Source organism: Cetorhinus maximus, chromosome 7, assembly GCF_964194155.1.
Source record: "Cetorhinus maximus chromosome 7, sCetMax3.hap1.1, whole genome shotgun sequence".
Classification (NCBI taxonomy): Eukaryota; Metazoa; Chordata; class Chondrichthyes; order Lamniformes; family Cetorhinidae; genus Cetorhinus; species Cetorhinus maximus.
The window spans coordinates 67,065,472-67,081,222 of record NC_135885.1 but is presented as its reverse complement, the minus strand read 5'-3'; the positions used below and the strand labels follow the sequence as shown (position 1 = coordinate 67,081,222).

The window sequence follows — 15,751 nt, the reverse complement described above, 5'->3', positions numbered from 1 at the left end:
AATGCATTTCCCGCATTCTGGTGCAGTGGTGTACACAATCCTAAAAAGATCTTTTTTTGTTTATGTTTCTTCTTCTATTTTGTTATTTTAATTTTCTTTTCCATTTATTCTTAAATTTTCTAGATTTTATTTTTCTTGAATGTTTAGAGATATCAGAAAAATATTTTAGCTTATATAAAACCTGATACCCATAAGAGCTGATAAATTTGGTTGATGTCCACTCTGGAATATTTGTACATGTTTGCAGAGGTTAGATAGTGAGCCCTAGTAATAATTTCAGCCCTGCTTAAAATTGGTTTACCTTTGTCCTTTCCGAGCAAGGTGAATTTAGTCTCTGTATGGTTTAAAACCTGCTATTTTTTTTACCATTTTGTCTTGCGAATTGCATGATATTTCACATTTTAAACTTATGCCTTCCCAGTATTTGACCCTCCCTGCTATATCAAATAAGTTAAGCCAGATAGAGCTGAGCATAATTTTCAATTTCACTTCTTGCAGTGAAAGAGTATGCAACTTTTTATTAAAACTTTTTCATTTTAACAGAAAGAAGAAAAAGATGATGAATCTGAACCAGTCAATAAAAAGCAAGATAGGAAGAAAAAGAGCCTGAAAGTTCCAAAACCTAGCTTTGAAGATGATGAAGTGGAGGTTGAAGAGTTTGGTCAACCAAAAGCTGAAGGTCAAAAGCAAAAATCTGAACAATCCGATGATAATGAATCAGGGGAGAAAACTAAAGGGAGGACCCAGAGTCTTGTGCAAAAGCAAGAGCTTTCAGAAGATGAGGAAGTCGAAACTAAGAATTATCAAGCAAATTCAGTCAGTGATGAGGAATCTGATGAGTTTCCTCAAAACAAAAAGAATAAGAAGAATCAAAAAGGTAATCAGCCTAAGAAAGATGAAAGTGAAGGGGAAGATGAAGGAGATTCCAGATTCAAACTAAAAACAGCGGCACAAAAGAAAGCAGAAAAGAAAGAACGGGAACGCAAGAAGCGTGAGGAGGAAAAGGCTAAACTTCGTAAGCAGAAAGAGAAAGAGCAGGAAGTTAAACCGCAGAAAGCTGAAACTGAACATCTTTCTAAAAATGTTTCTGAGAGAACAGATGTTACTCCAGTTCCTGATGTTAAGGGAATAGAAGACACTACAGGTGCAGAAGGTACCTTTTTAAATATGACATCCATTTGTAAAATGTTGGCTGTTGGGCCTTTTTGTTTTATAGTTCAGACTATGCTACTGCCTTGCAGTATTCAGTATGAAATGTGTCATAATTGGGTTTCAGGCTTTGCATTAGAAACCAGTGTGGATGACATTTCATTTTCTCAAACTGATTTTTTAACATCAAAATTAGTCGATCACTTGTGTTTGTGAACACAATTTGTTGAAGAATGTGGTCATTCTTTTACCTCCCTTGGTCTTGGTGCTCCTGATTCTCTATAATTCTTTTGCTTCTATTCCTATCTTTCCCTTCCACATAATATTTGTTTTTGCTCCTTTATCCTCTGCCTTTATCTTTCCTCTTTTCTTTTCACTGAGAGGTTGTGGATGGTGGGCCATGTTGTTGCAGGAAAAGGGCTACCAGCAGCTCCAGGCAACGTTTGGAAATGGATTGGAGGGAAAGTATGGCCTTTTTCTCTAAGCAACTTGCTAATACTTTACTAAATTAATAACTTAAACTAGATAAAGCAATTAATTAATAAAACAAAAATAGTTGATTAAATTAAAACAATTAGTTAACTAATTAAATAAATAAGATTATATGGCATGTGGCCAATGTTGTGTCTAAGCTGTGACTCGGACTCATAGACATTTACAACACAGAAGGAAGCCATATGGCCCATTGTGTCCACGTTGGTCAACAAAGATCTGACTACGCTAATCCCATTTTCCAGCACTTGGCCCATAGCCTCACTATTTACCACCCCACCAATTTTTGTCCCATCTTGATCATAGCCCCTACATTTAAGTCCAGATCATTTATGTACACCACAAACAGCAAGGGCCCCAGTAACGAGCCCTGCGGAACCCCACTGGAAAAAGACTTCCAGTCGCAGGAACATCCCTCTACTATCACCCTCTGCTTCCTGCCTCTCAGCCAATTTTGGATCCAACGTGCCACTTTACCTTGGATCCCATGAGCTCTTACTTTCTTGACCAGTCTGTTTGAGGGATCTTATCAAAAGCCTTGCTAAAGTCGATGTAGACCACATCAAATGCATTACCCTGATCAACATTCCTGGTTACCTCCTCAAAAAAATTCAATCAAATTTGTCTAACACGACCTTCCCTTAACAAGCCCATGCTGACTATCCCTGATTAATCCATGTCTCTCCAAGTGCAGATATATTCCGTCTCTCAGAGTTCTTTCTGGTAACTTCCCCACCACCAAGGTTAGACTGAATGGCTTGTAATTTCCTGGTCTATCCCTTCCTTTTTTAACAATGGGACAATGTTACAAGTCCTCTGGCACCTCACCTGTGGCCAGAAAGGATTTGAAAATTACTGCCAGGGCCCCTGATGTCCCTTCCCTTGCCTCCCTTAGCATTCTGGGATACGTCTCATCCAGGCCTGTGGATTTATCCACCTTTAAGGCTGCTAAACCCGCTAGTACCTCCTCTCTCTCTGTTAATTTCCTCTACTATTTCACAGTCCTCCACCCTGATGCACCTGTGTCATCCTTTTCCATTGTGAAGACCAACGCAAAGTATTCTTCGAGGACTGTACCCACGTCTTCCGGGTCCACACACACATCTCTATGGTCCCTAATTGGCCCTACTCTTTCCCTAGTTATTCACTCGCTCTTTATATATTTAAAAAACCCCTTTGAGTTTTCCTTTATTCTACCCACCAATGCTTTCTCATGCACTCTCTCTTAACTTTCATAATTTCTTTTTTAAGTTCCCCCCTGCACTTTTTATACTCCTCTAGGGACTCTGTCGTATTGCGCCCTCGGTATCTGCCATAAGCTTTTTTTTTTCTTAATCCTAACCTTTATGTCCCTTGACATCCAAGGTTCTCCAGACTTCGTACCCCCCTTTGTCTTTATGGGAACGTATTTGCCCTGTACTCTTGCTATTTCCTCCTTGAGTGCCTCCCCTGCTCTGACACAGTTTTATCTGCAAGTAGCTACTCCTAGTCCACTTGGGCCAAATCGTATCTCATCTTAGTAAAATTAGCCTTTTCTCAGTTTAGAATTTTTATTCCCAGCCCAACCATATCCTTTTCCATAACTATCCTAAATCTAACTGAGTTATGGTCACTATCTTCAAAATGCTCCCCTACTGACATGCCTTCCACCTGCCCGGGCTCATTTCCGAATATTAGGTCCAGAACCGCTCCCTCCCTTGTTGGGCTTTTGATGTACTGGCTAAAAAAGTTCTCCTGAATGCAAATTAAGAATTTTGCTCCCTCCCTACCTTGCACACTGAATCTATCCCAGTTAATAATTGGGTAGTTAAAATCCCCTACTATTACTGCCTCATAATTCTTACGCTTCTCTGAAATTTGATTACATATTTGATCCTCTAACTCTCCCTAACTGTTTGGGGGCCTATAGTACACACCCAACAGCGTATTTGCCCCTTGTGCTTTATACTTCTACCCATATTGCCTCATTTGATGATCCTTCCAGGATATCATTTCTCCTCACTGCTATAATTGATTCCTTGATCAATATTGCAACCCCACCCCCCGCTCTCCTATCATCCCCTCTATCTCATCTGAATACCCTATAACCATGATTGTTGAGCTGCCAATCCTGCCCTTTTAGCCAAGTCTTGGTCAAAGCTATGATATCATACTCCCACATGCCTATCTGTGCCCTCAGCTCGTCTGTCTTATTCCTCAAGCTCCTTGCATTAAAATATATTCCTTTTAGCCTTGCTAAACCCACTTCTTTCTTATCTAGCCTATGTTTCCTCTGCCTTCCAGACTCACTCACTAGCGTTTTAACTTCTAATTCCATCTCAGCTTCTCTCTCCTCTGAACTACTTTTCAGGATCCCATTCCCCCCTGCCAATTTAGTTTGAATCCGCCCCAACAGCATTAGCAAGCCTCCTGTGAAGATGTTGGTCCCGTTCCTGTTCAGATGTAACCCGTCCAACTTGCACAGGTTCCACCTATTCCAGAAACTGCTCCAAAGCCTCAGGAATCTAAAGCCCTCCCTCCTGCACCATCTCTCCAGCTATGCATTCATCTGCTGTATCCTTCTTTTCCTATACTCACTACTGCATGGTACTGGGAGTAATCAGGAGACTACTACCTTTGAAGTCCTGCTTTTCAATTTCCTATCCTAACTCCCTAAAGTCTGCTTGCAGGATCTAATTTATTTATCCTGCTATGTTATTGGTCCCAACATGGACCACAAGCTCTGGCTATTCACCCTCCTCCCCCTTCATAATGCCCAGCAGCCGTTCTGTGACGTCCTTGACCCTGGCACCCGGGAGGCAACATATCATCCTGGAGTCACGTCCACAGCCGCAGAAGCGCCTGTCTTCTCTCCTCACTAACAAATCCCCTACCACTACTGCCCTTCTACACTTCCTCCCCCCACTGAGCAGCTGAAGCACCCACACTGCCGTGGCCTTAGCTATGGTTGGCCTCCACAAAGGAACCGTCACTCTCACTGTTTTCCAAGGTAGAAAAACGGTTTGCGAGCGAGATGCACTCTGGTATTCCCTCATTACCTGCCTGGTCCCCTTCTGTCTGGTGGTCGCTCATTCCCTCTCTGCTTGCACTTCTTTAAGCTGCGGGGTGACCACTTCCTCAAACGTGCTATCCACGAACCTCTCAGCCACACGAACACACTGTCGTGCCCCCAGTTGTCGCTCAAGCTCCAAAACCCGGAGCTCAACTTGTTCCAGTCAGAGGCACCTCCTGCACACGTGGTCATTCAGACTGCCAGGACTGTCTAAGATTTCCCACATAGCGCTGGATGTGCAAATCATGGGACTGAGCATCCCAGACATAGAAACATAGAAAATAGGAGCAGGAGTAGATCATTCGGCCCTTTGAGCCTGCTCTGCCAATCATTATGATCCAACTTATTAGCCTGCTCCCACTTTCTCCCCATATCCTTTGATCCCTTTCGCCCCAAGAGCTATATCTAACTCCTTCTTGAAAACATACAATGTTTTGGCCTCAACTACTTTCTGTGGTAGCAAATTCCACAGGCTCACCGCTCTCTGGGTGAAGAAATTTCTCCTCATCTCAGTCCTAAACGATCTACCCCGTATCCTCAGACTGTGGCCCCTGGTTCTGGACTCCCCCACCATCGGGAACGTCCTTCCTGCATCTACCCTGTCTAGTCCTGTTAGAATTTTATAGGTTTCTATGAGATTTGCCCCCTTACTCTTCTGAACTCCAGCGAATATAATCCTAACCAACTCAATCTCTCCTCATGTGTCAGCCCTGCCATCCCAGGAATCAGTCTGGTAAACCTTCGCTGCACTCCCTCTATAGCAAGAACATCCTTCCTCAGATAAGGAGACCAAAGCTGCACACAATTTTCCAGATTTGGTCTCACCAAGGCTCTGTATAATTGCAGCAAGACATCCTTGCTCCTGTACTTGAATCCTCTCACTATGAAGGCCAACATACCATTTGCCTTCTTTACCGCCTGCTGCGCCTGCATGCTTACCTTCAGCGACTGGTGTACGAGGACACCCAGGTTTCGTTGCACATTCCCCTCTCTCAATTTATAGCCATTCAGATAATAATCTGCCTTCCTGTTTTTGCTACCAAAGTGGATAACCTCACATTTATCCACATTACACTGCATCTGCCATGCATTTGCCCACTCACTCAGCTTGTCCAAATCACACTGAAGCATCTCTGTGTCCTCCTCACAGCTCACCTCCCACCCAGCTTTATGTCATCTGCAAATTTGGAGATATTACATTTAGTTCCCTCATGTAAATCATTAATATATATTGTGAATAGTTGGGGTCCAGCACCGATCCCTGCGGTACCCCACTAGTCACTGCCTGCCATTCGGAAAAAGAATCGTTTATTCCTACTCTTTGTTTCCTGTCGACCAACCAGTTTTTCATCCATCTCAATACACTGCCCCCCCAATCCCATGCCCTTTAATTTTACACGCTAATCTCTTATGTGGGACTTTGTCGAAAACCTTCTGAAAGTCCAAATAAACCGCATCCACTGGCTCCACCTCATCAACTTCACTAGTTACATCCTCAAAATTCCAGTAGATTTGTCAAGCATGATTTCCTTTTTGTAAATCCATGCTGACTCTGTCCGATTCTGCCACTATTTTCCAAGTACTCAGCTAATAAATCTTTTATAATGGACTCTAGAATTTTCCCCACTACTGACGTCAGGCTGACTGGTCTGTAATTCACTGTTTCCTCTCTACCTCCCTTTTTAAATAGTGGGGTTACGTTAGCTACCCTCCAATCTGTAGGAACTGTTCCAGAGTCTATAGAATCTTGGAAGATGACCACCAATGCATCCACTATTTCTAGGGCCACTTCCTTAAGTGCTCTGGGATGTAGATTTTCAGCCCCTGGGGATTTATAGCTTCAATCCCATCAATTTCCCCAACACCTTTTCCCTACTAATACTGATTTCTTTCAGTTCCTCCCTCTCACTAAACCCTGTATCTTGGCTTAATAGAATATGGACCCTTGCTTTTATTTTACCCTTACTCCTGCTTGAGTATGGACTAGATTCAAGAGCCTCTAGATAGACTAGATCCACTAGGTGCTGCTGACTGCCTGTCCCAGGGTCGTCCTCCTCGCACTCTCCTTTAGATGCTGCTTACTACCTGTCCCAGGGTCGTCCTCCTCGCACTCTCCTTTAGATGCTGCTTACTGCCTGTCCCAGGGTCATCCTCTCGCACTCTCCTGTGCAGCCGAGCAGTAACCCAGAAGCTCCTACACGTGTCATGCACATGTTGGCTCCTTTAACTTAACATGCATGTGTAACCGTGCAAAAAAAAAATGTAAAGCGGCTGCACAGTTTTTAAAAAAAAAATTGCCTGTGCATTCCAAAGAAAGATTAGAGGTAGGTTGTAGGTGGTGAGCTGTATTTGCTGCATGTGGGATTTTCTAGAGAGGATTGTGGTCTGGACAACCATATCTGTGTTAAGTATCTGCAGTTCAAGGAACTTTGGTTCGGATTTGTTGAGCTGTGGACACTGCAGGGTATCAGGGAGGGGGGAGAGTTGCCTGGATGCTTTGTTCCACAAGGAAGTATGAGCCCTGTGTGCTGTGTTGTATGATTTAGAAAGCGTCAAATGAATTATCATGGTTGTAGCATCTTCAATCTATTAAGGCTAAAAATTTGGGAAAGCAGTTGTTTGTAAGTATTTTTTTTTACAGGTCAGACTTTTCAATTTATGTCATTTGTATAATATCTCCTCTTCCAGAGTCTCCTTGAGTCATTGTTATCCTTGTTAGGGAGACTAAATATGCAACCTACATCTTAAGTGTCACTGAAACCAGCAAGTGTGATCTTGGTTGATAACTACTTTTGCTTTCCTTCCCCATTACCTGCAGCGCTATGGCTGAGATCAATAATGCAACCTGTGGCAGAGCACTTGCACTTTACCAATCTAGTTAAATAAGCTGCCTTGTCTTGCCTTTATGTGACCTATATGCCAGAAGGGGTACAGGGCACAATTTTGAAGTTTTCAGATGACATGAAACTCGCAAGTGTAGTAAGCAATGAGATACATAGTAATAGACTTCAAGAGTAATGGACTTCAAGAGTCCACAGGCAGGCCGGTGGAATGGGCAGCAGCATAGCAGATGAAATTCAATGCAGGAAAGTGTGATGTGATGCATTTTTGTAGAAAGAATGAGAAGCAGTACATGCTAAATTGCACAATTTTAAAGGGTGTGAAAGAACAGAGAATCCTGGCTCTTTGTGCACAAATCTTTGAAGGTGGCATGACAGGTTAACAAAGCAGTTAAAGCATAATAGGAGGATGCTCTAGTTGGCAAATAGAAGCATGGAGCACATATTGTCACAACCGAGCTTAGGTTGTCAACTGTGGCTCAATTGGTAACACCCTCCACCCTTAGTCACAAGGTTCTGTGTTCAAGTCCCACTCCAGGGCTTCCCTGTTGTTGGATCAAAATCCCTGGAACTCCCTCCCTTAACAGCATCTACACTACCTCAACAGCAGCAGCTCAAGAAGGGTGACATGCCAGTGCAGTGCTGAGGGAGTATCAGAGACATTAAACCAAGGCTCCATCTGTCTGCTTAGGTGGATGTAAAAGATCCCATGGTGCTATTTTGAAGAAGAGTGGAGAGTTATCCATAGTGTCCTATCCAATATTTATCCCTCAGTCAACATCACAAAAACAGATTATCTGGTCCTTATCACATTGCTGTTTGTGGGAGTTTGCTATGCACAAATTGGCTGGCGTGTTTTCGACATTACAACAGTGACTAAACTCCAAAAAGTACTTAATTGGCTGTAAAGCACTTTGACATGTCCTGTGGCCATATAAATGCAAATCTTTTTCTTTATTACGCTGAGAAGGACAGAGAATAGGTGCCCGGAAACCCCGGCATCTGCAAGTTCCAACTTCAAGTCACACACCATCCTCATGTGGGACTATATCACTGTTCCTTCATTATTGTTGGGTCAAAGTTTTAGAACTTTTGTCCCTAACAGCACTGTGGGTGTGCCTATATCATGTGGACTGCAATGGCTCAATGCAGCGATTCATCACCACCTTCTCAAGGACAATTAGGAATACCAATGACACTCTCATCCCTCTTTTAAAATCAGATGTAGGTCACAAAATTTGGTGGCTTCAGGTCCCATTAATTTTTCAGCATTTTTTCTTTACTAATTACTTCAAGTTCCTCACTGTGCTTAGATCGTTGGTTCCCCACAATTTCTTATGTTCTTTGTGTCTTTGACTGTGAAGACGGACAGAAGAAACATCTCTGCCATTCCATTATTCCCCATTAGGAATAGAATATGGCCATTTAGTGTCTCAAGCCTGTGTTGCCAATCAGAGATTGTGAGTGATCTGTGACCAAACTCCATATACCTACCTTTGCCCTATATCTCTTAATACCTATGGATAACAAAAATCTATCGATGAGTTTTAAAATTAATGATTGATCCATCAGCAATTGCAGTTAGTGGAAGAGTTCCAAATTCCTGCCACTCTTTGCATGTAGTAGTGCTTCCTAATTCCACTGGATCGGCCTAGCACTCAATTTTTGACTCTGCCCCATGGTCCTAGACTCTCCGTTCAGCTGAAACAGTTTTACTCTATCTACCTTCTCTATTCCCCTTTAAAACTTGGTAATTTTAGGAACATAGAAACAGGAGTAGGCCATTCAGCCCGTGGAGCCAGCTCCACCGTTCAGTTAGATCATGGCTGATCGTCTACCTCAACAACGATTTCCCACACTTTCCATATCCCTTGATGTCATTAGTCACCGGAACTCTATTGATTTCTGTCTTGAACATGCTCAATGATTGAGCTTCCACACCGTTGCACTCCCTCTATGGCAAGTATATCCTTCCTTAGATAAGGAGACCAAAACTATACACAATACTCCGTGTGTGGTCTCATCAAGGTTTTATATGATTACAGCAAGACATCTTTACTTCTGTACTCAAATTCCCTTGCGATGAAGGACAACGTACCATTTGCCTTATTGATTGTTGCACCTGCCTGCTAGCTTTGTGACTCATGAACAAGAACACCGAGATCCCTTTGGACATCAACACTTCCTAACCTCTCACCATTTAAGAAATATTCTGTCTTTCTGTTTTTTCTACCAAAATGGATAACTTATTCGCATTATATTCCATCTGCCATGTTCTCGCCCATTCACTTAGCTTGTCCAAGTCTGCTTGAAATCTTCTTGCATCTTCCTTACAACTTGCATTCCCACCTAGATTGTGAACAGCTGTGGCCCTAGCACTGATCCTTGCGGTACCCCACTAGCAACAGCCTGCCATCCTGAGAATGATCTATTTATTCCTACTCTCCACTTTCTACCTGTCAACCAATTTTCAATGCACAATAGTATATTGCCCCCAATCCCATGTGCTCTAATTTTGTTTACTAGCCTCCTGTGTGGGGCCTTAGCAAAAGCCTTCTGAAAATCCAAATACACCACATCCACTGGTTGCTCTTTATCTATGCTACAAATAACATCATCAAAGAACTCCAACAGGTTTGTCAAACATGATTTCCCTTTCATAAATCCATGTTGACGCTGCCCAATTTCACCATTATTTTCTAAGTGTCCAGTTATCACATCCTTTATAATAGATTCTAATATTTTCTCTACTGCTACGTCAAACTAACAGGTCTATAGTTCTCCATATGCCCTCTTCCCCCCTTAAAAAGTGGGGTTACATTTGCTACTTTCCAGTCTGCAGGAACCTTTCCAGAATTTTGTTAGATAACCACCAATGTATCCACTATCTCTATAGCCACCTCCTTCAATGCTCTAGGATGTAGCTCATCTGATCAGACGCCTTACAAACCTTCAATCAAGTTAACTTTTTAAGTGCTACCTCTTTACTAATACTAATTTCTTTCAGTTCTTCAGTTTCACAAGTCCCTTGGTTGTCTAATATTTCTGGAAGATTTTCTCTATCTTCTTCTGTGAAGTCAGACACAAACTAATTGTTTAGTTTCTCTGCCATTTCCTTGTTCTCCACTATGAATTCTCCTGCCTCCACCTGTAATGGGCCCATATTTGTCGTAGCTAATCTTTTCCTTTTCGCATACCTAAAGAAATGTTTACAGTCCACTTTTATGTTTCTCGCTAGCTTGCATTCATATTCTCTTTACCCTTTTTTAAAATCAGTTTCTTGTTTATCCTTTGATCAAATCACCCCTTAACCTTCCAAATTCCAGGGAATAGAACCCTAGTTTCTGTAATATCCTTATAATTTACCCTTGAAATCCAGCAATCATTATAATTTCTCCTGTGTTGATGTCCTTGTGGGCTGTATGTTCAATGGTTTAAAGCTGACTCCATATTGATGACAGTCATGATTTTATTTAATCCTAAGTGAGACTTCATTTATTACAATATTTGGGCAGCAGTTTTCAATGAACAATTGAGAATTATATTGCGCATTATTGTCCTTTGGGTAATAGTTGTGGAAGTTTCCCTTTTCTCCTACTTGCATATCCGTCTGCACCTGTCCAGATTGATGATCTTCCTGGCCCATCTACACCAAAAATGACTCCATACTCATGAGGATATACCCCAAAATCCATAACTATAGAAAGATCCATTCAATCAGACATCTTCCATGTGCCCTGTTCTATCCAATCAGGGACCTGACAAAGTCTATGACCAAGCACAAGCTTTTTCTGTTTCCATGGTGATGTAACCCTTTGTAACAAAGGGTTCTAAGTGGAATCTTGTTTTATCATGCTTTTAACCTAATTAGGCAGGATTAAAATCAAATTCACAAAACCATACTAAATAAGAACTATAAACTGTTGATCTTGGTGTTAAACTAAGGTCTATCAAAGCTTAATACTGAAAATTAGTAAAAAGATATTTAATTCATTACAGTTTGATAGCTCATGTACATTTTACATTCCACAGTTGAACCAGTTAAGAGATACAACTAAGGCAGTTTTGAACCTCCCTTGTGCTTTTTCCTTGTATTTCTAGCAAAAACATGGGCATTTGTGCCATACGCAAAGCCATTCGTGATGCACTGAGCACCTTGCAGCCTGAAAACTGGAATTCCACAGAATAGTAATTACAAGGAAGAGCTCAAGGCATTTAACTCTTGCAATACCTGATCCTTCAAAATACCCTCAAAAGCTAATATTCTACATCTATCTCTAAGAGGCCAATATTTCCTTTTGCTAATCTTTTCCTTTTGATCTGCTTGCAGAAACTCTTAGGATCTGTTTTATATTATTTCTTGTTAGTTTTAACTTTTTTTCTTTCTTTATCAGTTTCTTGGCCATCCTTTGCTGATTTTTTTAAAATCCTCCCAATTCTCAGGCTTGCTACTCTTCTAGGCAGCAATGTAAGCCTCCTCTTTTAATCTAATATTACCCTTCTGTAGTTAACTACAGTTCAATAGAGTTTTTAAACCTCAAGCGAATGTATATTCATTTCGAATTATGAATTATTATTGGAAATTAGGTGTGATGGTAGATAAGCCATCTACCCCAGGAAACCTGCCCCTTCATACCTCTCATATCCCTGTAATTGGCTTTATTTAAATTTAAGGCCCTAGTTTTGGACATAACCACATCACTCCCAAACTTAACATGAAATTCAGCATATTATGATAACTTTACCCCAGAGGATCCTTTACAATAAGATTACTAAATAACCCTGTCTCATTACATGATTCTAGATCCAAAATAGCCTGTTCCCTAGGTGGTTCTTGGACATATTGATTTAGAAAACAATGAACCCTTCCTCCAGGCTGCTTTTGCCAGTTTGGTTTGTTAAGTCTGCCCGAAGATTAAGGTCCTTTGGGAATATTGAATTACCCTTGTTACAGGTTCCTCTACTTTCCTGATTTACACTCTGTCCAACACACTGATTATTGTTTGGGATCCTGTATAGGACTTCCACCAGTGTTTTCTGCCCTTGGTTATATCAATCATACTGATTCCCCCTACTAATTTTCTAGGCTAAAATCCTTTCTCACTATTTCCTTTATCTCATCCTTTATTATCAGCTCTACCCTACCTTTTTATCTATTTTGCCTTTTTTCTAAAAATCAAATACCCTGGAGTATATGGTTCTTAATCTTGGTCACCCTGCAACCATGCCTCCATAATGGCCACTAGATCACTAACCCCATTTATATCTGTGACAATTCAACTATCTTGTTACAAATTCTTTGTGCATTCTGATATAGCACCTTTTTAATATTAACCTTTTGCTATTTTTCCTCTACTATGTAGCCTGAGCTTCTAATGCCCCTTTTCCATTGTTAAACAGTCTGGCCCTCCCTGATGCAACCTGCTTGATTTTACCCAAATTGCTGCACCGCTCTAGAGCCTTGACATTTCTCTTGAGGCTCATAGGTTTACCGTTATTTGAATCCTCTCTCCTACTTATTAGTTTAAATCCCCAGTTATTCGAGTTGTTAGGACACTGGCCCCAGTCAGATTTAAGTGGAGTCCACCCCAATGGAACAGCTTCCTCTTTGGCTAGCACAGGTGCCAGTTAGGCTCATAGACTGGACAGCTGGTGAAGCAGTTCTCCTTGCAACAGAGAAAAGAATATTTTTGATCAGTGCTTATAATCATGCAGTATTAGTAAAGAGAAACTGTTTCCAATGGCTGAAAGGTTGATAACCATAGGGTACAGATTTAAAGTGATTAGCAAGAGAGCTAAATGCAACATGAAACTTGCTGTGTAATGCTTGGTTTGGATCTGGAATGCACTGCTAATTGGGCGGTGGCTACAGATTCAATACTAGCTTTCAAAAGGAAATTGGATAAAAGCTTGGAGTAAAAAAAAATGCAGAGATATGAGGATATGGGCCCATCTAGAAAGAGAAGGGCAGCAGACACGTGGCAACACCACCACCTGGAAGTGCCCCTCCAAACCATTCACCATCCTGACTTGGAAAGATATTGCTGTTCCTTCACTGTCGCTGGGTCAAAATCCTGGAACTCCCTCCCCAAAGGCACTGTGGGTGTACCTACACTACACGTACTGCAGTGGTTCAAGAAGGCAGCTCACCACCGCCTTGTCAAGGGCAATTAGGGATGGGCAATAAATGCTGGCCTAGCCAGCGACACCCACATCCCATGAATGAATTAAAAAAAGATAGATAATATGCCTGCACTGTAAATTCACTCAAGTGGAAGTGTTTCGGCAGTTAACAACTCCACCAAGCATGTAGCAAATCTGTCTGATGTCTACTCCTATGTCCCACATCAAATGGGAAGAGGTAAGTGTGGAGTTTGAACTCTATTCTCAGTTATCCCACCACAAACCAGCGTCGAATGAAAATGCTGGATTCTTGAAAGCATGCCTAGCTAATCTAGCACAGGCATTATGCGGGATATCCGATGAGTTGTCTGATTTTTACGTGCAGCAAGAATACTTGGTAGTGGTGCGAGGCCTCAAGGCCAACTCAGGCATACATATTTGCAAGCCAGACAAAGGGACTGGAATAGTCTTCCTTAACAAACATGACTGTATTGACAAAATGCACACCATTCTTAATAATGGATCCAAATTCGTATCCATTGGACCTGCCACCAAGCATGACCACAGAGCCCTGCTTGAAGTAAGTTACAAAAACATTTTAGACTTGCATAAGAGTAACAAGCTGCATTCTGGTGTACGTGATCGGATTTGTTCACATATGTCCACAAATATGTAGGCACCCCAAGACACACACAAGTGATGCCACTTTACGCCCTATCTTATGACTGGCTTTGCATAACATGAATTGGCCAAATGGTTGAACGAGTTGCTACAACCAGTTCTGAGTGAGTGTTTTGCATACACAGTGAAGGATTCCTTCATTTTTGCTAAGGCTATTATGTGACCTGCATATTGACAGCAATGCCCTCTATATTGCAAGCCTATTCACTAAAGTGCCACTCAAGGAAGCCATAGACATTTGCACCATGTCATATATCATGACAGTCTAGATACATTGCCATGTTCTGAATCTGTACTCATTGAACTTACGAACCCCTAACTTCCTACTCCTTGCATATTCCTAATATTTGGATAACACGTTTGCTATATTTGAACCTGCAGCTGCATGTAAAAATTTCCTTACACACCTTAAGGTGTTTTATCCTGTGCTCAAATTTACCTTTGAAGTGGAGCAGTCTAATGAGTTCCCTTTCCTCGATGTGCTAGTTGAGAAAGCCGCCAATGTGTTCTCTACTATTGTCTGCTGCAAGCCTATCTTCACTGCTGAATATACACTTTGGGATTACTCAGCTCCACGTGCTACAAGATTGACCTTATCGGCAATCTCATAAATAGGGCCAGAGCCATTTGCTCACCATGCAAACTTGACACTGAAATAGAGCTCATCAGAGCTCTCCTGCAGGATAATGGCTACCCTGATCAGATCATTGCTCAATGTGTATTGTGCATACTCGTGAATGGGCCTAAGGCCACCACTTTCAGACCCGAAAAGTACCCAGTCTATCTCAAATTACCCCTGATGGTTAAAGTATCTCAAAATTTTGAGCAACAGGTGAAGCTAGCTGTTTCACACTGCTACCATGCAATGGCAACGTAGTGGTGTTTTCCAATAACCAGGATACTACCATCAAGGCAATAAGATGGCCTGTGTTTCACACAGCTTCTATGCAATGGCAACGAAAGTGGTATTTTCTATTAACCAGGGTACTACCATCAAGGCAATAAGATGTCCTGTGTTTCACACTGCTTCTATGCAATGGCAACACAAGTGGTGTTTTCCACTAACTAGGATACTACCACCAAAGTAAAAGGATGTTCTGTATACCACACATGAGTAATGTGGTATATGAATTTCATTGCTGTTGCAATGCCAGGCACATTGGGCTGTACTCCCCACTGACTGGCGGATTTTATCAAACAGCACGTTGCTTTGGCAGTTCACAGTAGGCAGAGTACTGACTGAACTCAACCAACACATGCCTTTTTTTCATTCGTTCATGGGATGTGGGTGTCGCTGGCTAGGCTAGCATTTATTGCCCATGCCTGTTTGTCTTTGAGCAGGTGATGGTGAGCTACCTTCTTGACCTGCTGCAGTTCATGTGGTGTTAGTGCACCCACATGCTGTTGGGGAAGG

The 15,751-nt window shown here is 41.8% G+C and overlaps 1 protein-coding gene across 1 annotated transcript in view; it reads left to right on the top strand.

The window, feature by feature from the left end:
* The window catches only part of eif5b (eukaryotic translation initiation factor 5B), a 120,023-nt gene that overhangs the window by 14,333 nt on the left and 89,939 nt on the right, over window positions 1-15,751 (top strand). Inside the window, exon 4 of the mRNA XM_078545652.1 lies at window positions 544-1,153. Within this exon, the coding sequence (XP_078401778.1) occupies window positions 544-1,153 (610 nt within the window). The remainder of the gene's footprint in view (window positions 1-543; window positions 1,154-15,751) is intronic.